This window comes from Leptosomus discolor, chromosome 7, assembly GCF_034619465.1.
Source record: "Leptosomus discolor isolate bLepDis1 chromosome 7, bLepDis1.hap2, whole genome shotgun sequence".
Lineage (NCBI taxonomy): Eukaryota > Metazoa > Chordata > Aves > Leptosomiformes > Leptosomidae > Leptosomus > Leptosomus discolor.
The window spans coordinates 13212906-13232546 of record NC_141397.1 but is presented as its reverse complement, the minus strand read 5'-3'; the positions used below and the strand labels follow the sequence as shown (position 1 = coordinate 13232546).

Sequence of the window (19641 nt, the reverse complement as noted above, 5' to 3'; positions counted from 1 at the left end):
AATATTATTCTGGGTTCCATCCAAATCAAGGAAAAAAAAGTAATTTTATTGGCATTTTATACATGCAGAAATTCACTGTGTCTTTTTAAAAATAAGTTATATGTGTCCCATTACTTCTTACAGTGTTAGGGGGGAAAAAATATTAAAAAAAAAAAAAAAAAATCAGTCAGCAAATGATCCACTACATTTCAAAGGATTTTACTATGCCAGTAAAACACAGATTCTGTTTTGCTTACTGAAGCCAACGGAAACTCTACTAGCGATTTCAATGTGAATTATAACAGCAAGTTATATAAGGGTTTTTTTTAAAATATAGATGTTCATCACAACATTATGGTATATTCCCTACCAATGCAATCAGAAGTAAAGGAAATGTCCAAAATTTAACTAGATACAGCATGATCCTTTAAAGCTGACTGCTGTGAAATGCATGTGGCATTCTCTCTTCAGTACGAAATAAGTAACTTGGAAAGCAGACATTCAAATCCTACTTGGTAACTCAGCATCTTTTTCTTAAACAAGCTTGCCTAGCTGCCTAAAAATTGGAACCGTCTTCTATTGTTCTTAACCTAACAGCTTGCATATCTTCTTATGTCCTCCTTTTCATGTTCACATTACTTCCTAAGTGCAATTAGCTGCTTTAGCTTTACAGAAAGACTCAACGTTATTTTCAAGATCCCAAAATTGCAGAAGAGTTCCAAGAAATGCTATTAAAATTCAAATGCTGTATGATACTCTTGCTATCCAGTTTTAGTTCCACATCTAGGAAGACTAAATCTAACCTGCTCTTTAAAGTATGTACTTTTGACTATTAAATTGTAAGATGTAACCACTACTATTTGTAATCAGATTTTTTTTCATCAGATTTTTTTTGTAGAATCCTCACCCACTGCAGCCTGTCAGATCCCAAACCAGGGGCACACCCTGAATTATTTTGATTTACCCGTACCTCTAATTTATTAAAAAAAAAAAAAAAAGCAAACAACCTAAAAACAGAAAGCCAAACCCTGATTTATCTTTTTATCTTTATGGTAACTTTGAAACAAACACAGTAACTGATCATAGCTCCTAGATTACTTAAAATCATAAAATACCAAGAGAATACTATTTGGCTAAGATACTCAGTTTTTTATTTTAAATGTGTATTAAAGTGATAAATACTGTGCGGTACAGCAGAATATAAAATTTGTTTCTTCTGCTACTTAGTGCCTTTAACATATAAAGATATTGAGCAATAACCCTTCCAGTAGCAACATTAACAAAATAAACCAAGACAGTAATCCCCTATGCCACTCCCTCCACCCCTTTTCAGATTTGTGTGTTAGAAGCATAAAATAAATTACTCTCTCCTTTGTTTAAGCAACGGATATTCTCCAATTGTAGAAACTAATACTGACTTAAGGAAAAACAGGACACAAACTGGACCCAAACCCAGTCCACATTAGCTCAGGAGGATAGCCTCACAAAACTAGAACCTTTAATGCCTTGGTAAGGGTTGCTCTTTTACGTTGGAATCATACTAGTTTTGCTAGGAGAGGGCAATACCACCATTTCCATGATAAAAGGTAAAGAATTCTTTTTCTTGGAACAGCATTTGTATTATCACTTCCAGGACAGTTATCTTGCACTTAATAGCAAAGGGGAGATCCTTCAGAATACTCCTGAAAAGTATCATAAAAGAGGAGCTAAGAATTTTAAAAAACACCCAAGCCACCCCCAATATGGCTTCTGCTCTACTTTTAAGAGTAGTTTAGTAGTTTAGTTATTAAAAGGAGAACTACTCTCTTTGCACTTTATAAACAGCAGTACTAACCTGTTGCCACTCTTAAGGCCAAATATGAATCCACTTTGTTTTAGTAAATATGTAATATTTACCCTTCATTGTTTGACTACATTTTCAAATAAAAACTTAATAAAAGATCTGATAGGGTATTGTAGAGCATCTCTTTTATTTAAGTAAACAGGCATTAGCTGCATGAAAGCCCATGCAAATGCTTACCTTTAGGTTATACAGCAACTCAACTAGCTTTAAAAAAATCCCTCCTATAGTTAACATAAATACATCTTATGTGATCAGGGCTTTGTTATTGCTATTACCTAAACCAGCTTTGGGTCCAGGTGCATCTAGTGCAGCAGTCTACTTTTATTAATATCAGCATCTGAAAAAGGTGAACACTTGGCACATTGTTAAAAAAATACCCATGAATTAGAAGAAAAATCTCATGGGAAAAATAGCTCACTTGTTAGGTACACTTCAGTTTATCGGTTTAGCTTTGTACTTCCATTTTTCATCCTAAACAAGCATCATTCTTATGCCTTTGCCGTTAAAAAACACTCAACATATAATATAAAAATCTTACTAAGCTAGTCCAGCCAGAGGCTGAGTTTATTTTGGTTGATCCGTAAGATTCCCTTCTGCCTGAAACTTTCTAAAATCAGTATCTGTTCTAAGCTTTTTAGATCAGTGGCAAACAACTATTTAAAACTAACTTCCCAAACCCAGTAGAAGCATTTTATTACTGTAGAACCAGAAGGGCTTCTGTAGAGGTTTCCTTCTAGAAAGGTCTCGGGCCACTGGTGAACAGGCAGCGGATCGGCCTTTGGTACAGGCAGCAGGAGCTGAATGGGAACAGCCGGCTCTGAGAACAGCTATGTCACACTGGTTCACGAAAACATTGATGAAAAAGCTTCAGCTTTTGTCTCAAAGTGAGTGAAAGCCTCTCCAACAAAACACGGCTCTCAAATCTCAACAAACCAAGTGAAGTGCTAGCCCTTGTCAAAATGACAAGAGCGTGTTGCTACCACGCGCACTCAACAGCAACATCCTGCTCAAAACAAGGCCACAAAGAATAGTCTCACCTAACCTCCGAACAAAGAGAAAAGCCACGGCATCCCTCACCTTTCTCTACAGACGCCCTCCTAAACCGCCGACCATACAAGAGCTGACCGGTGGGAGGCAGGAGGGGGCGAACCCCCGCACAACCCCTCGCACCGCGCCGGTCCCGGCCGTGAGAGGGCGGCGAGGGCGGGTGTGGCCTTTCCCCGCCCCTTCCCACTTGGGGCTACTTAAGGAGAGGAGCCATAAGCGAGACGAGCTGCCTTCTTCTACCTTTAGGGGGAAAAAAAAAAAAAAAGAAAAAAAAGAAAAAAAAAGGGAAAGAAAGGACTGTTCGGTGTTTGTTTTCTCAGGAAAGTTCATATTGTTTTTGTTTTAAAGGCCTCGTTTGTTTTTAAGTGTGTGGGCACTGCCTCAGCTTCGGTGAATGATGGTGAGTGGAGGAGGAGGGGGGACGAAAGGGGAGCCGCGGCCGGCACGCTGGGAAGTGGGGTGGTGGGGGTGCGCTTGAACGCTGAGCCGTGGGGCGGCCTTTTGCTGGGGGCTGCGGTGGCTTGCGCGGGTCCTCCCGCGGGGAGCGGAGGGGAGACATGAGAGTTAACGTTTATTTACTTGTTCTTGGAGAGAAGAACTGGGATCCCCACAGCCGCGGTGGTGTCGCGTTGTAACGCAGTGAGCGGTGCGCTGCTGCCTGGGCTGAACCCCTGAAGGTTACTGTCATTTTTAATACCTTGGAGGTTTAGAAGTCTAAAGAGGAGGTGTGGGGTTAAGGCTAGAGAGGGGGTACTGCAAGTAAAAAGCTAGGGGCTTGTGTGTGGGAAAGTTTTCGGGGCTGGCAGACGTCGGCGCCACGGACTGCTGACTTCGTGACAGGAGGCGCTTCACACCATGAGCGGCCATTTTGTGGCGGCCCCGCCACATGGCGCCGTGCCGACCCGCCGGGTTCTTTCCGCTCCGCGCGTGGCCTGAGCGGGCGCTCCTCCGGCGGGCCGGGGAGCCACGGCTGGGCGCGGGCGGCGCCTGCCGGCTTCGTCCCCGCTTGCCATTAGGGTCGGGCGGGAACCCTTGCCCCGGGCGTCGGGGCCTGCCAAACAGCTTCCATTGTCTTCGGAGGGGCGTGTTGGGGCCTTTGCCTTCCCCTCTTCCCCTGCGCCTCCCTTGGCAACGAGGCCGGTAGGCAGGCGAGGTGCGAAGCCCGCAGGACGTGAGGCGGCGGCAGGAGCGGCGCCGCGGCCCCGCCGGCTCCGTAACGCGCTGGCCCGAGGTTCCACGTCTGTTCCTTTTACCGAAAAAAGGGGCTTCGCGAGTGTGCTGTGGGCTCCGGGCGGCCGGCGGAGCCGCTGTATGAGCCGCACGTCGCTCGGTCAGCGTACGAGCTGCTCTTCCTTCTTCAGGAGTGTTTTATTTGAGAAATGGAATTGGCGACTGTGACCCAGGCACTTGAAGGACACCATAAAACCAGGGAATTTATTTTTTTTTTTTTTCCCCTCCGAAGTTCAGCCGTTGGGAGTGCGTGGCAGCGGTTGACTGGGAGCTCCACCTGCTGCCGGTGGGCGGCCGCGGCGCTCCCTGTGCCGGCAGCCCCGTTCCGCGGCCGGCGGCGCGCTGCCGTGGGAACCGGGTCCTGCGCACGAGAGGCCGCACAGCGGGACCGGTATCGGTGTTCTTAACGTCTAACTTAAAAAAAAAAAAGGAAAAAAGTTTAGTACTTACTTTAAATGAAGTGTGTGAGGTCTGGGAAGGACGAGGAGAAGCCTAAGAAATCGGGGACTTCTGCGGCCGAAAGAAAAGGTGTTTTTTTTTCTCCCCTAGATATGCATAAGACGGAGTGGTGTTTGTAACCCACTTGAGGAGGTAGGTGTTTCTGCCACCTGGCTCTACGATAGTCCTTTTCCACTTTTTTTTTTTTCCCCCGAAAGTATCTAGCCTCATGACTGCTGTAATCAAGATGTTAATCCAGCTTTCTGGCATCAATTTATAAGATGCTTGCTGCAATAATGCAGAGAACGCATTGATTAAATTCACGTTGTGATAAGAAAGGAAAAAAACATGCTATTAATTGCAGTAAATTGAAAAACTTTAAATAAGCCCAGGTTTTCTGACACCTAGAAATCTGAATTCAGAGGTACTGCACAAGAGGGATGGACAAATCAACCCTACTTAGGGTACTTTTGGAGGGTTGGGTCACTTGACCTGATGCTATAATTTCAGGGTAGCCAACAATCAACTTAAGGATTTTCCCGATTTTGAAAATTTAAGGTGGCTTAGGCTTTGGACACCGATTCAGCATCAGTGTGATGTATGTGGAAGTACAGTTGTTTATGTTAATGCTACATTAGGTAATAGAATAACAATTGCCTATTGCACGGGTAAAATAACTTGATTTTATGTGGGGCAGTACTTTGTTTGATAGGTTAGAGAGAATTTGTCTGATTAGACAGAAGTCTTTCATTGTAGTAATGAAGACATGAAAAGTAACTTTGAAAGGAGGAGGTTTTGTTTCTCAGCTTTGTACTATAAGACTTAGACCACTACATTTTTCAATAACTGCTTCTTTTCAAGTTCCAAGAAATACATATATAAACAGATCTTAAAGCTTATTTTTGATGACCAATTTGTCAGAATGCCTAAGGAGCCTGTTTACTCTTTCTTTTAGATATTTAACGTGTAAAAGCATTAAATAAGTGTATTTTCATTGAAAATTGTGTTCTGAATCATTAGTGCAAGAAACAAACGCTGCACTTGGGTGCCAGCCGAGGCCATCCATGGTGTGTGTACCAGCAGTATTTGCATGCCTACCCGTTTCCTTGTGCTGGTTCTGGCACCCGTGGGGCGCTTCTGCTGTGAGTGGTTTCCTGTTCTGGGTTGCCAGAGAATTTGCACAGCAAAGTGAATACTTCTCTTTTAGCCTGGCTTGCTGAAACAGATCCAGAAAAAAAGAAGTAGAAGCCAACAGTTAGGTCAGCTTAAGGTTGCTGTGGAGTTGCAGTCTCTGGTTTCAGTTGAAATGCCCTTTAGCTGGGGGTGCAGCAAAGACAGGGTCTTCTCCTCACCTCTTGCTTCATTTTTGCCCTTGATGTGTTCTTATGCTAGTGCAAGTGTTTACATGATTGCAGAATGTGCTTGGATCAGAAGTGGATGTATCTGAAAAGTACTACAAAATTTTTCTCTTGAGAAATAGGATTGATTTCCTTGCACAGTGATGTAAAGAGCCATCGTGGTACAATAGGAGGGAAGGGGGAGAACTATCTTTTTTATGTTTGTAGCAGAAATGTTCTATTATGCAATCTTTATTGCCATGGAACAGTGGAAGCTGCGGTCTCCAACTTCACTGGAGGGTAGAGGGAGTTCTTGGAGGATAGAGGTAAAGGATTGACTTAACTTCTATTGAGAATTCGTGGTAGGAGGCCTAGTCAGTGAGTAAATAGAGCGTAGGCAACAATATCTGGTGTGCTGGTACCAGGTTCTGTATAAGGTACAGCTTCATGAAATGGTTTTGAACAGAACTACTGGCTTAGCACTGCTCAGCAGAGGCTAAACCTCCTCGGTTTCCATTTCCTCTTTAGCATCCACTGATCCTGAGGTGGATCTGCTGGTTGTCTGCTAGCATAGTAGTTCTCTTCAATAGCAAAATCCTAATTGGATGAAAAACTGCTCACTTCATGTTAATCTTCCTGCCAAATTTTGTTGAGCCGGCTTAATTTGAACTGGGAAGTGTTAGAACTTGTGCAGAGGAGGTGTAGGGAAAGAGGTGGGGCAAGTCCTCTCTGGCTTTTACTCATGGTGTGTTGTTAATTTGGTTCAGACACACTGCGATTGTATTTGGAGGGCTGAATCTTAGTTTTGGCTTTGTTTAATGCTGGGCAAATCATGTGCCACATGTATAGTTTGGTTCTTGTAATTTTGTCATTGCCTTAGTGGGTGTCCAGTTTGAATGAGTACTTGTCACTCACAGCTGCCGTTTAAATGTGCATTAAACATGAAAATTGTTACATTGAAAAATTGGGTGCTCTCTATTGCAAATTATCGGGTTTCGAAATACCAGGTAGTTTAGACTAAAAAGTTCAGATTATATGAAGTAGGTGAATTGTATTAATGTTTCAGTGTACATTAACACAGAGGGAGGAGTAATACTGAACTGGTCAGAGTAGTTTGTTCTTACCAGCCAGGCAAAGCGTGGCACATAGCTAGAACTGTTCATTCAGGAGGGTAGAAGACAAGAGGGGCTAGAGTTTGTGCTGCCCGTGGTGCTTGGATTGTATTTTAGTTCTTGTAAATACCTTTGTAAAACAGACTTCAGACCTTCTGTGAAGTATGGAACACGTCTTTGCTACCATCGGTAACAAGAAATGGAATTGCAGATGGTCTGTTAACTGGAACAAAATATGGAATTACTGATTGTTTAGGGAGCATCGCATCTTCCTCTGCACTGAAGGAATCCATAGCTTCTAGGTTGTGACAGAATGCCTTAGGACTGAAAGTGCATCTGAAGCCTGGGTGTGCAAAGCCCATCATGTCTGCAGTTGCTTTATAATCTTAACGTTCTGTGCAGCTCATGCACAGCTCATGCAATGCACGCTTAAGATCCTGCTTTGGTGCAGGCAACTCGGAAGCAAGTTTGTAGTTATTCATATTCCTGTTGTAATTGACAATTTTTTTTTTTCTGAGAAAATGAATAGTGTGAATGTTCCATCAAGGTCTGATTTCCCTTTTTACAGCTACTCTGTAGTATAAGCCTGTTACCTGTGCTCTAAAGCTGTTTGTAAGCTTACTTGCATCTCAGTTATTTAAAGCTTTTGACCAGGAAGATGAAAGAATTTATTCTGTTGGTTAATGGATTTACAGTAAGCTGTATCTTTAAAGAATTTGCTGCTTGTCTCTGAAAGGAATTTGGGAAAGTTCTGAAATTAATTGTTTTGGCATTCTTTCTTGTGTATCTGGTGATAGCAACACTACTTGTGAAGCTTCACATAGTCAGACAGGGCTAATTAAAGTAGCCTAGGTTATGTCTAGAATTACATTTTTAAAGTTCTGTAGAATAATTACTTCAACTTATTTTCCAATGAATTATCTATTTGCAACAAGTACTTTAAGGAATTGGAAGGGTGCTATTGCAATCTGTTGTCACAGGCTATATCTATAGGAAGATGAAGACATTCTAGTCTTAAGTGTACTATAATAATTGGACTGAATTCTGTATTTCTGTTTCAATTTTTCAGTCTGTGAACGTGGAGGCCCAGTGTGCAGGTGTCTCGGAGGACAATACCCGTTTGTCAACAACCAGCCAAGGATACGTTTTACCGCAAGGAAAAATCATGCCAAACACAGTTTTTGTTGGTGGAATTGATATAAGGGTATTTATACACTTTTAATTGTTTTAAGATGGGTACAGGGCATTGCAGTGGGAAGGAAATGGGAATTTAACTCCTGGGTGGGGTTTTTTTAATGTGTGTCTTTACCAGTCTTAAGGTATTGCAGTGTTGGGAGGGAATTTTGGAACAGGTGAGTAACTTCTGTTCTTGTGGTCGTAGATGGGTTGAAAACACGGTACTGCCTTCTTCAAATCAGTTCTAAACAACTGGATGTGTTTGAAGAAGTTTAAGACTTTGTTTCTTTTAGATGAATGAAGCAGAAATTCGGAGTTTCTTTGAACGATATGGTACTGTGAAAGAGGTGAAAATAATCACTGACAGAACTGGTGTTTCCAAAGGGTGAGTAGAACATGAATAGTTGTTTTAAGATGCTGCTTACGTGGACATAATTCTGTCACAGATAATATGAGTAGCTACTTAGCAACTCACTTGACATGCTTTCATCCAAACCTCTGTAGTAAATACAAAATTTGGTGAAAGTTCCTATCATAATACTTAGAATTTTTTTTTACTTTCTGAGCTAGTGATACCAACAGCAGTGCACATTTTGAGTAGCTGAAATGGGAGAACAGCCCTTTATTGTATTTGATATTATTCTAGAATCCGCCGTTCAATTCCTTTCATCTGGCCCAGTAGTTTATGCTGCTAGTTAGCAGTAAATACATTTTCGTGCTGAATTAATTGTAGTCTAGTGTCCTGCGTGATACTTTCGGCATACAATATAATGTACCTGGCATATACTCTGTTAACTGGTCTTACTCAAAATAATATAGCTAACAAATCAAAATAATTACTGAATAACTTGTTTTTTTCTTTTCAGGTATGGATTTGTATCTTTCCTGGAGAATGTGGATGTTCAAAAAATAGTAGATGTAAGCTCTTTGTCAAAGTTATCTGAAGTTGATATATGAAAGCTGGAGACATGTTCAGGGGAAACAAAGTCATGTATGCTGTAGAGTAAATTAGGACAAGGAAAGTCTAGGGCTGCCAAAAAGTAAACTTGCTAAAAATTTCAAGTGGTGGTACAGTGTGTGTATATTTACTTCAGTAAGAAGCAAAATTAGTTTTAGCCTTGGTGTGCGTGAATGTGTTATGTCCTTGTATTTCTGGTTGTTCTCATTTGTTTATGTGTTTGAAAGCCTCACGTGTGTTTTGGCTCCTTGCTTCCTGTATTGGGTGACTGTCATAGATCCCTTGTGCTTATGGCAGATACGTAGACCTGTCAGCGTCATTATTGGGAATAACAGTAATGTGGAAAATGGCATTAGCTTTTTACCTGTGTCTCAGCAGTTGGAAGTATCTGTTTCTGTTGTGCAGTGTTCATGCATTTGGATGGTTACCTGGAGTGCAAGTATTTTTTAAAGCCTCCTTGTCTGTAAGATGCAAGTCATCACACAGTTTTCCTGTAGTTTCCACAGGAGATAAAGGGGTTGAGCTGTTACAGCCCTTCTGCTCTTAGAGTTTCAGTATCAGAGAAATCTTCAATCTCAACACTCTACCAACCAAATCTGTTAGGTGGTTCTGATAGACTTCAGCAGGTCACAAACCACCGACACAGCTTTGTTTGCCATCTTTCTCCCAAAACTGAGTGCAGTAACTGTGGAAAATAATGTGTATTGAAATATTTACCTCTCTGAAGTCTTTGCTTCAGAAAACTCCCATGTCTCTGGAAGATGAATGGTCTCTCATTTGCTTCTGAAGCTCTCGCATAGGGAAGTAGATCTGAAAGACAAATACAGATAAATGTGCCAGGCACAAATTTAGTGTTCTGTGATATGTTCAGATGTGTTTACTGACTGTCCAGCTCCTTAAAGGAGAAAAGAACATAAAAGTGTAGAGCAGTGAAACTCCAGCAGGAGATTCTTGATTCTCACCGAAAGACTTCCAAAGCTTGCTGTTCAACTCTCGTGGCAGGATGACAAAAATACTGTTGTACTAAGTAACAGACTTAATCTGAGAATACCTTTTTCTTTTTTACTATGGAATACATTTATTGTACTGGATCAGTGTGGAATGCTTGGTTTGAGTCAACAATCTCTGTAGAGACCTCTTGAGTAGTGTTGTCACTTGAGCCACTGCTGATTGTGTATCTCTGTTAATATGGTACTCACCGATGTGACTTTGTATACCAGGGGTATACGGTGGATTTTCTTTTCAGTGCAAATTTTGGTTGTACAGGCAGTACAAATTCTACCATGTCAGGATAGAAATGATCTTACAAAGCTGTTTGCTTCTGGAGGAGATGGGAAAAGGGAAAGAATGAACATCTGCATTTTAGGGCTTAAGTTGTAAGCAGAGATCAGCTCACTGAACCATTTCATGCATTATTTGTACTAAGTGGTGGTCACAATGTTTTATGTAAATGAACATTTGTGGTTGGAACCACTCTAGATGCCTGCATTTATCTGCCTAGCTTTGTGCAACCTAGAAGTGTTTTTCATCTGATTTAGATGTGATTCCGTTTGTAACTGCATGCTGGTCCAGCATGAACCTGTTTGCAGTTCAAAACAGAAAGCTATCTTCTGCTTGTCTTCCAAGAGCTCTGATTGCTCAGGTAGAAATGGTGGTTGCATGGTTCTGGGCCCTACAGGATCAGTTAAAAAAAAAACAAAACAAAAAACAAACCAACAAACAAAAAACAAACACATACACCTGTGCAATTGGGTTATTTCACCTCTTCTACCCATGTCTTGCTTCTGTTTTTATCTATATAAGATGATCAAATAAGACATTTTTTATATTACTATTTTTCTGCTTATTTTGCTTATTTTTACAATCAACAATAAAGTTGCTCTTACCTGTTCAGAGCACTTTCTTTAGTAGAAATGGGAGAAAAAGCTTAGTGTGTTAAAATTGCAAGCCTCTTATTTTGTTCTGAAGCAGGAAAGCCCTTAGTGTTGCCTGAGAGAGAGAATTGCAATAGACTATATATCTGCATCTGATACAGATTTGAAAACTTGGTACCAAGTTTGTGTTAATGGGGTAAACCAAAATCTTAAGTTCTGAGGTATAAAGCATTTGTAAACATCAATGTAGCCCTCCAAATTGTAACAGAGTACACTGTTTTGGGTAGCATCATGTGCTATGCACATCTGCATAGGTAGGTGAGCATGGTTCTTGTCACTGTCTTGGCAGAGAATGTAAGATCAGACCCAAAGGTGAATTTTCTTTTGGGAGTTTTGTGTGGAGATGTTCCTGAGTACCTGAACAAACATTAGTCTGCTTAAATCTGTGTATTAAAGCAACTGTTTATACTCCAGACTTAAACTGTAATCTTGTAGAGAGCAGAGTCTTACAGGCCCTCTTCTACAGTCAGTCCAAACAAACCTTGAAGTGCAAGGATATTACGGTGCTGTTTCAGCCTACATCCATCAGTGAATATTATTCTAGTTTTCAAACTAAGCAATTTCGTTGAAGAACACAGAATTCAACTTAAGGGAGGAAGGGTGCTTGAAATTCTTTCTGTGCTTTCTTTATGGCCTCAGATACTGTGCTGGCAAAGCAGTACTCAGTCATTGATCCTAGAAGTCTGAAATCCTGCCTTCTGTGTGAACTAGCATTTGGGCAGAATTTGCAGAGTGAGTTACGCGTGCCTCGGGCATTCACTGACTGCTGAGGAGTGCTTCCAGCCCTGTTACGCAAGGCTGTTTCAGCTGCCTGTGTTCTTGGGTTTGGGTATTTGAGGAACACGTGAACTGTATTTCAGTTTGTCTGTCTTAATTAGTTTGTGTTCTGCGTAGATGCTTTGGGCAAAGAAGTTGTGAAATGCCAACGTGTTGGATGTTCTGAAGGAATACAAGTGAGAATTTCTCTAGTGAGAGTACAGTAATATGCAGGTAGACAGTAGTGCTTAGACAGCCTTCTGCTTGTAGTACTAGGTGGACAGCTTCTAACATGTTCCATGAAGCCTGTTGGGAAGCTTGTGGGAAGGAAGGTAAGTGGCGAGGTAAATAGGGTTTTGAGAGAACCTAGGCTATGGTCACTCTACAGATACCCTTTCTGAGGCAAGAGTAGTTTGAATCGGTGTATAAAACCGGGAGGCTGGCAGCCACTGATAGGGAGTTGCGAACTGCTAGTAGTGCATGTTGCTGTTACGGCCAATGATGTGTGTGTGTGTGTATACAATAGGTTTGGAGAGTTGGCAAGCAGGCAGACAGGTGTGCTGAGTGCCTTGCAGGAAATCAAAGGCATGAGGTGTTGAGGTGGGAGAGGAGAATGGAGGCTGTTGAGCCTGTATGCAAGGTATTGAAGCAGCATAAAGTCTCTTTAAAATAGAACTATCCATCTTGCTGCTTCCCCAGCTTACAGAATAACCTGTCTTTCAGTCACAAATCAACTTCCATGGCAAAAAGCTGAAACTGGGGCCAGCAATTAGAAAGCAACAAAACCTGTGTAAGTATATATAAACAAATTTGTTCATATTACAAGTATATTGCAAATTGGTTTTTTTCTTAATTATACATTGACATCCCTGCAAATCCTTTTTATCTTATGTAATAATGTATATTACAATTAAACTTCAGGTCTGAATTTTATGACCTCACTACTTCTGTGATGTTGTGCAGTTTCGATAATAAACCTCAGCTTGGTAGCACAACACAGTGCAGCACAATAAACTTAAGAGTCAAAACACTTAAGGTTTTTTGCAGCTTGAATTCAGATCACAGATTAAATACATGCAAAAGTGTCTTAATGCTTTACTTTTCTTTGTTTTAAAACAAGGTTCTTACGCGCATCCCAGACCACTAGTTTTCAGTCCTCCTGCACCACAGTTCCATAGTGTATGGGGTAGTCAGAATACTGAGACGTACATGCAGCCTCCAGCTGTAATGAGCCCTGTAACACAGTATGTCCAGGTAAGGCTGTTCGTGCCACTGGTTTCAAATCATTGTTAAATATTTTTAAAGGTGCAAGCAAATAAAACTTCAGGAATATGTATTGAGATTCCATTCTTACCTGCTTGTTTTTGTGTTGCCTTCCCCAATAGGAAGCACCTAGCTTTAAAAGAATGCCAGCAACCTTGAAAAATGTACTCAGTGCTGTGATCTCTTTATAAAACAAAAGACAGGGAGATACTTTTTATTTTGAGGATGAGAAAACTGTTGAAGGTGGAGCCAAGATTTAATTATATAACAGTTCTTAAGTGATCTTGTTACTTGTCACAGATGTACTTCATAAATGGAACGCATACAGATATTTAATGTATCGCTGCCCTCCCTCAGAATAAACCTCAAACTTTAGATTTTTTTTTATAAAACAAGTTTGGAACCAGAAGTGGACTGTAACATTTTTTTCTCCTCTTAGCCAAACAAATTCTTGTTTCTGAACTGCTGTTCTGTCTAAGATGACTGTGGTACGGCATCTGCCGTTAACAGCTGTGACCAGTACTGAATGCCTACAGGACATCACTTTATTGGTACTTGATAAACATTCTTTGTGAGATGTAGGCAGGGTACTTCTGGCCTTGTTACAAATCCTGTGCTGTCAATAGAAGGCTTTCCAGGTTATGGTGTCTTCCTGTATTAACCCTATATGATACGGCCGTACAACAGGGCAGTGTTAGTTGCAAACTGAATCTGATTTGTATCTCCTATTAAGCAAATGAAGATGGGCAAACTGCAGTGATTCACATGTTTGGTTTTTTTCCTAATGCAGAGGGCTTGATGGTAGTACTCTTACTGGTTTTCCTTAAGTTTATTGGGAAAGCAAAATAGTGTAAGAGGAACTAATTCTTTTAAATGCTAGAATGTGCCTTTAACTGTTCTCTGAGGAAGCTGAGAAGGTTTCAGGTTAATGTTGTGTCAGAATACATGCAGTGAAGAAATGCTGGGAAACTGTCTGAATTTTAATGCTTAGCTTGCCTTTAGCTCGAAGAAACTGATCTTCAGGCTGTAGTCAACTATTTCATGGTGGTTGGTCTGCTTCAGGTCATACTTTAGAAGTTTATGGGATGAGTTGTACTTCTGAAATGACTGAAAGCAACAGTTACAAGCAATTGCGGGATTTTTAGATACGCAGTACACTCTAGAGTCACACTTTCTTTTAGTGCCAGAAGCATTGAAGTGCCGTGGGAAATACGTAAGGGTTGCTTTTAAATAATGGAGCTAGTCTGAAACAGGCACTGAAGTAACGATGTGACTATACCCTTCTAAAAATGGGCTGCTGGCTTTCTAAATACCTTTGCAAATATCATACTTTTACCTTGCTTCAGACTTGTGTTTTCAAAAGAAGTTTTGTTTGCAGACATACCCGTACGGTTCCCCAGCTGTATTGATACAGCAGCAAGTTCCTGTAGGATATCAGCCAGCCTACAACTACCAGGTATGTAACTGCTTAGAAGCAGCAGAAAGGCTGTTTGGTACCTGACAAAATGTGAACAGAATGAACGATGTTAACTGGGCTCTGATCTTTCTGTGTTTCCTTTCCTGTGAATTCTGTTTCCCTTCAGCTCTTGGTTTGCAGAAATCAAAAGTAAAATCAAAACTAATCATATTTTTATTCTAATACAGTGAAAACTGTTGAGTAACTTACACTTTTTTTGCCTTTTTCTTAAATATGCAATGAAAAAACGATGTTCAAATTAGCAGAAATTATGTGACTCAGTAGTACTTTTGTCTGGTGGGAAGGAACTTTGCATTTTGTAACACGCTACTGTGCGGGTAGTAGAACACTGAGTCTTATCAGACTGTGTAAATGCGGGATGTATATAGAGAGGGGATGTGCTCTTGAGCTCTAAAAGTATCTGGGAAGGCACTTCACTGATAGTGATTTTGTAAGTGAAACATGTGGGTAAGTCCTGTTACTGAAACTAAACTAGAAGTAGTTTAGTAACTAGAAGTAACTAGAGGTTTGAGATGTTTTCGTTGTGGCTGCTGTGATTCCCTTTATTTTCCTAATCTTTAGAATTTTAAATTTTTAACTTGGAATGAGTAGAGGAAGGAGGTGGTTGAATTTGTGGTAAGGATGACCTTGAGCTAAACATGGAGTTACACATGAAAAAGCTATCTTGCTGGACAGAAGACTATAAATGACTGTTTCATGAAAAATCCAGATGTGAAATGTTACAAAAGGTGGCTCTTAAAGAGCAGGTTACTTGTCTGTGGTGGAAATGAATGAGTAAAAGCTGGTTCTTGTCCAATTCTTGTTTGAGGTTCAACCACAATGGATTGCTGGGGAGCAAAGAAATTATGTTATGCCTCCGGTAAGTCTACAAAGTTCTAAACTTCTGGAACTTTTGTCTTCTCAATTAGCACACTGTTTTGGCAGCTTGATACTTAAAAAAAAAAAGTGGTGACCTGATGCACAATCCTGACTTACAAGATCTGTATAATACTACTGCTTATTGTTCCAATTTTTTTATAATTTAAAAAGCCTCAAAATACTGTGCTTTGCAAATGCTGATGTTTGTTTGCCTCCTTTCAACAGCTTTTTAAAATTATTTGCTGGATTGCTACAGACTGTAGATGGTGCTGATGACTTCTAAAGAAATTACTTGCTCTCTCTGACTTTACACAAGTGACGTCCACATGAGAGGGAAAAAGTATTGTGTATTTTTTAACAGGGTTGGAACTTAAACTTGCATTTTAGGTGTTTTTGTGTTCTTTGGGTATAATCTTGTCTTTATTGAGCACAGTTTCTATTAAATATTTAAAAGCTGTAATAATTAATTTTCTTCCAAGGAGTATTCTTTCACACTAATTCCCAGCAGATGTCTGTAGAATGTGTGGAACGTAAATGGGGAAAAATGAAGAAAATGGAACTTTGTGCATATATACTGCTGCCTACATGCATCTGACAACTCTGTGTCTGATCATATTAGAAGAATACTTTATTCCTGCTCACTTCCAGTCATGTGTGCTAACTAAGCTTTGCTTTCAGCTTCTCAGCAGGAAAGCAGCCTTTTCATGGAAAGTCTGTATTTCTGTTAGAATTACATTAGCTTTTATGAGGGCAGAAACAGACTTGAAAAAGTCCAGAAGTCACTGAAATACTGATTACCCTGTTGGCTTGAAATAATTTTTTTAATAACATCCGTGAGCATGATCCACCTGTGGTATATCACTTAACAATTAAATGGTAGCAAGCCAAAGGGTTTTTAGACTAGGTGTGCATGGTGGCTTTCATCAGACAGTCTAAGCTTGATTGTATGAGCAGGCAGCTTTTTCTAGAAAACTCAGTTAAGCAACTTTAAGTATCATTCTTCACAGACTCAAAAGAGGACAGGTGAGTAAGGAGATGGGAAACTTCATTCTTCCGTCTGCTGCTTTATACCTACCTGTTTGTTTGGAGCATAATCTGACACTGTAGGTGTCCCTATCTCCAAATATTATCAGCTTGAACCTAGTTTTGTTGACAGGCTTTTGGGAGTGTCAGGTGGTACACCTTGTGGTTCCTGTGGATAATCAGAAATAACATCCTTAAGAACAATGTTGCAAGAAACTGAAAGTTACTGTCAAGGTGGGGTAAACCTGATTGAGGAAAAAAGACAAAACAAAAAGATGTTTTGTCCCTGAAGAGTGAGAGTGAGAATGCTTAACCCTGCTGTTGAGATCCTGGTAAAATTGGCTGTAAAAGCTGCTCGTCCTCTCTGGAAGCATCAGGAAGAATGCTTCCAAAAGAGTAACTGCTTCATCAGCCTCCTTCGTGCTGTAATTAAACTCTGCACTGAGTTGCCAATTCCTGTGCTGCACTGTAAGCAGAGGGAAGCAAGGAGAATATTAAAGCTGAAAAATGGCTTGTGCTTTTCTAGACTTCTTAACATCTTGGAAAAAATTCAGTTGTATCATCATGAAGGAAAACTTGAAACAAGAAAGGAATGGTATAGAGAAAAGCAGCTTCTTGGAAGGGCAATGGTAGTAGGTGTTTTCCTTCCCCTTCTTTAATTTGATTTTAGTGCTTAATCTCTTAAATTGCCTGCTGGTTGTCTTGAATTCTCAGTGAACACCTTCATTGCTCAGTACGCTTGATGGCAAGACCCCTACATGGAGGAAGTAGGTTGAGGAGCTAGCTCTAAAAAGTGATTAGAGTGGGGAGAAAAGACAGACGTTAGAATACGTGCTTTTTGGAAGGAAATGGAACTGGCTTAGCACAGATCAGGATACAGTATTTCCTCCACTCATGAAACTTTATTGAGTTGTGATGATAAAGTTGTCATAGCTTATGGGTAGGTGGGAACTGATGGCAACACAACTGCATGTTTTCCCAGTGCTGATGAAACACTGATATTTAAAACTACACAGGTTTATACTTCAGTAAGCTATCACTGCCCTGAGGAACCAGAAATTACACAGACAGAATGTGCTGTTCCAGAGCCCACGCAATTGTCTGCTAACAGTCCACAAAAGGTAAGGGCTTTCTCAAAACTTAAAGGGTTGTTTTGGCCATAAATCCTATGCCCAGAAACTTGCACATGAGGATTATGTGACTTGGTGAAGAAGGCTTCTGACCACTATCCTGGAAATGAAGGTTATAGTTGCTGCTTTAACCAGTTGCTTAATCCACTGTATCTGATTTCTGTGTACAGCTTCAGAAGCCTCACCTTTCCATGACACTGTTAGTGCTTTCTGTAGTGCTGAGGTCTGTGTAAAATGTTGTGTTCATTAGTACAATTGGTTCATTAAGTACAATAATGTTTTTAAGTGACAAGGCTTTACTTAATCTGCTGAGAATTGCAGAAGAAATTGCAGGTACTAAAAAAAGCAGGTTGGGTAGCACTGCCTGCTGTCTTTCGCGGGTTTATTTTAAGCTTAAAACAACTGAATTGGTAACGTTTTACTCCCTCCTTCACTTTTTGTGGAAGGGGGACCCCAGTTTGGCCAACAGCTGGCTCTGAATTCAGTTTTCTAAAGGAGACTTCATTTTTTTAGCTGTTGGCCTATTCCATGACTGAAGTGGCTTGTCACCGGTCAGAACCGTTACGTTGCAACATCTAAGGGTGATAATGAGTTACCAAGAGGAAAAGATTAAAAAAAACCCAAACAAACAAAACAAACAAAAAACCACAAACAACAAAACCCCAAACAAATCAAAGACTGAGCTCAGGAAACATAAGGCAGTCGACAGGAATCCTGAATGCAAAGTGAACCCTGTGACACCCACATTGCTAGTAGTGGGCTAAGAAAATCAGTGTTGTTGTAGATGCACCTATAACTGTATTTCAGAAGTCTGTGGACAGGAGCATACAGACAGTGGTATCTTGTCTGTTTAATCCTGAGAACCGTCTGAGGAACGCCTTTGTATCACAAGATGACTACTTTAAGGTATGTAGTGAAAGCAAAATTAAATCCCTAAAACACAGATGACTTTCAATTTGTTCATCTACAGGATACCGTAAAGATGAAGGGATTCCTATCTGGAATGCTGTTTATGTTGGTTTTCCTTGTACGTGCTCAGAGGTGTATGGGTGTCTCTCAGTTGCTTAATGCTGGAAACAAGTGCTGAAATTGGATTCAGTGGTTTTAATCAAAACTGCGTAAAAAAACTTGCTGAACAGCCAACTCATGGGTACTTGGAGTGTAAGACTGGCCAGTCATTTCTCAGTAACAAATTGCTGTGAAAGGGCAGTGGGTTACTCCCTAGGTTGGATGGAGGATGTTGAGTTTGAGCCTTGATACCAGTTAAGTACCTGCTGCAGGTGGTGGCTCTGTGCTTCGTGCAAAATGTCTATGCTTTAACCAAGAAACTGTAGCCCAGGTTGGTAGCTGGTCATTGTATTTTTGCATAATATTCAGTCTTTGTAGAATTGCATTCCAAGTGGTGTTTAATTTCTGTTGTTTGTTAATGTTATATTTAATATTCTTCTTCCTTTTTTAAAAAGGACAGACGTATGAAGTAGGCATGTGTTCTTTGAAGCGGGAATACAAAAACTGTATTAATTGGGTTTGGAGGGGGGTGAATAGAGTACGGAATGTCTTGAGATGCTTTTCATGAAATTTCCATTGCTTTATTATCTAGAGAGTTTTTTTTCCTGTCCCATTCCAGGAGAAGAAGGTGCATCACTTCAGAAAAGGAAGAGCAGTACTCAAAAGTGTTTGATCTGCAAAGACTTCAAAGCACCTAAATTCATTAACTTGATGTTGCTGCAGTTCAGTTTAGCAATACGTGCAGTATAACCTCCTTCAAACAGTTTCTTCAAGCTGAAGTTTGTGTTCCTGTTCTACTGTTTCAATGCAGTTGTTTTTGCTTGAGTAGTTTGAAGTTCAAAGTTGTAAGAGTTGACAAGCTTCCAGGTTTTATTAATTGTTTGCATGCCTGTCCTGATAACTAACTGGAATGTTAAAGAGTTTATATGGGAAAAACTCCTGGGTTGTTTCGTGCACTTGGATTTTCTTCTGAGCTTTACGGTACAGTTTGCATGTTACACTTAAATTGTGGTTTAAGAAAAACTAAGTGACTAATACTGACCAGTTACCTCTTGCAGTTTAAAAATGGAAG

General features: G+C 40.5%; 1 protein-coding gene across 1 annotated transcript; it reads left to right on the top strand.

Moving 5' to 3' along the window:
* Positions 1-8061: 8061 nt before the first annotated feature.
* Positions 8062-19242, top strand: DAZL (deleted in azoospermia like). Its single transcript, XM_009950844.2, has 10 exons — positions 8062-8190; positions 8456-8547; positions 9029-9080; positions 12534-12600; positions 12931-13064; positions 14452-14529; positions 15359-15409; positions 17448-17552; positions 18369-18467; positions 19189-19242. Exons 1-10 carry the CDS (start codon positions 8152-8154, stop codon positions 19240-19242), a joined length of 771 nt encoding a protein of 256 aa, XP_009949146.2. The 5' UTR covers positions 8062-8151.
* Positions 19243-19641: the final 399 nt, after the last annotated feature.

Bases quoted from the DNA above. Each gene is read 5' to 3' on its own strand.
- DAZL (XM_009950844.2), top strand. From the start codon at position 8,152: ATGCCAAACACAGTTTTTGTTGGTGGAATTGATATAAGG. The intron at 12,601-12,930 runs GTAAGTATATAT...TTTTAAAACAAG, and splicing joins TAGAAAGCAACAAAACCTGT to GTTCTTACGCGCATCCCAGA. The intron at 15,410-17,447 runs GTAAGTCTACAA...AAAACTACACAG, and splicing joins GAAATTATGTTATGCCTCCG to GTTTATACTTCAGTAAGCTA.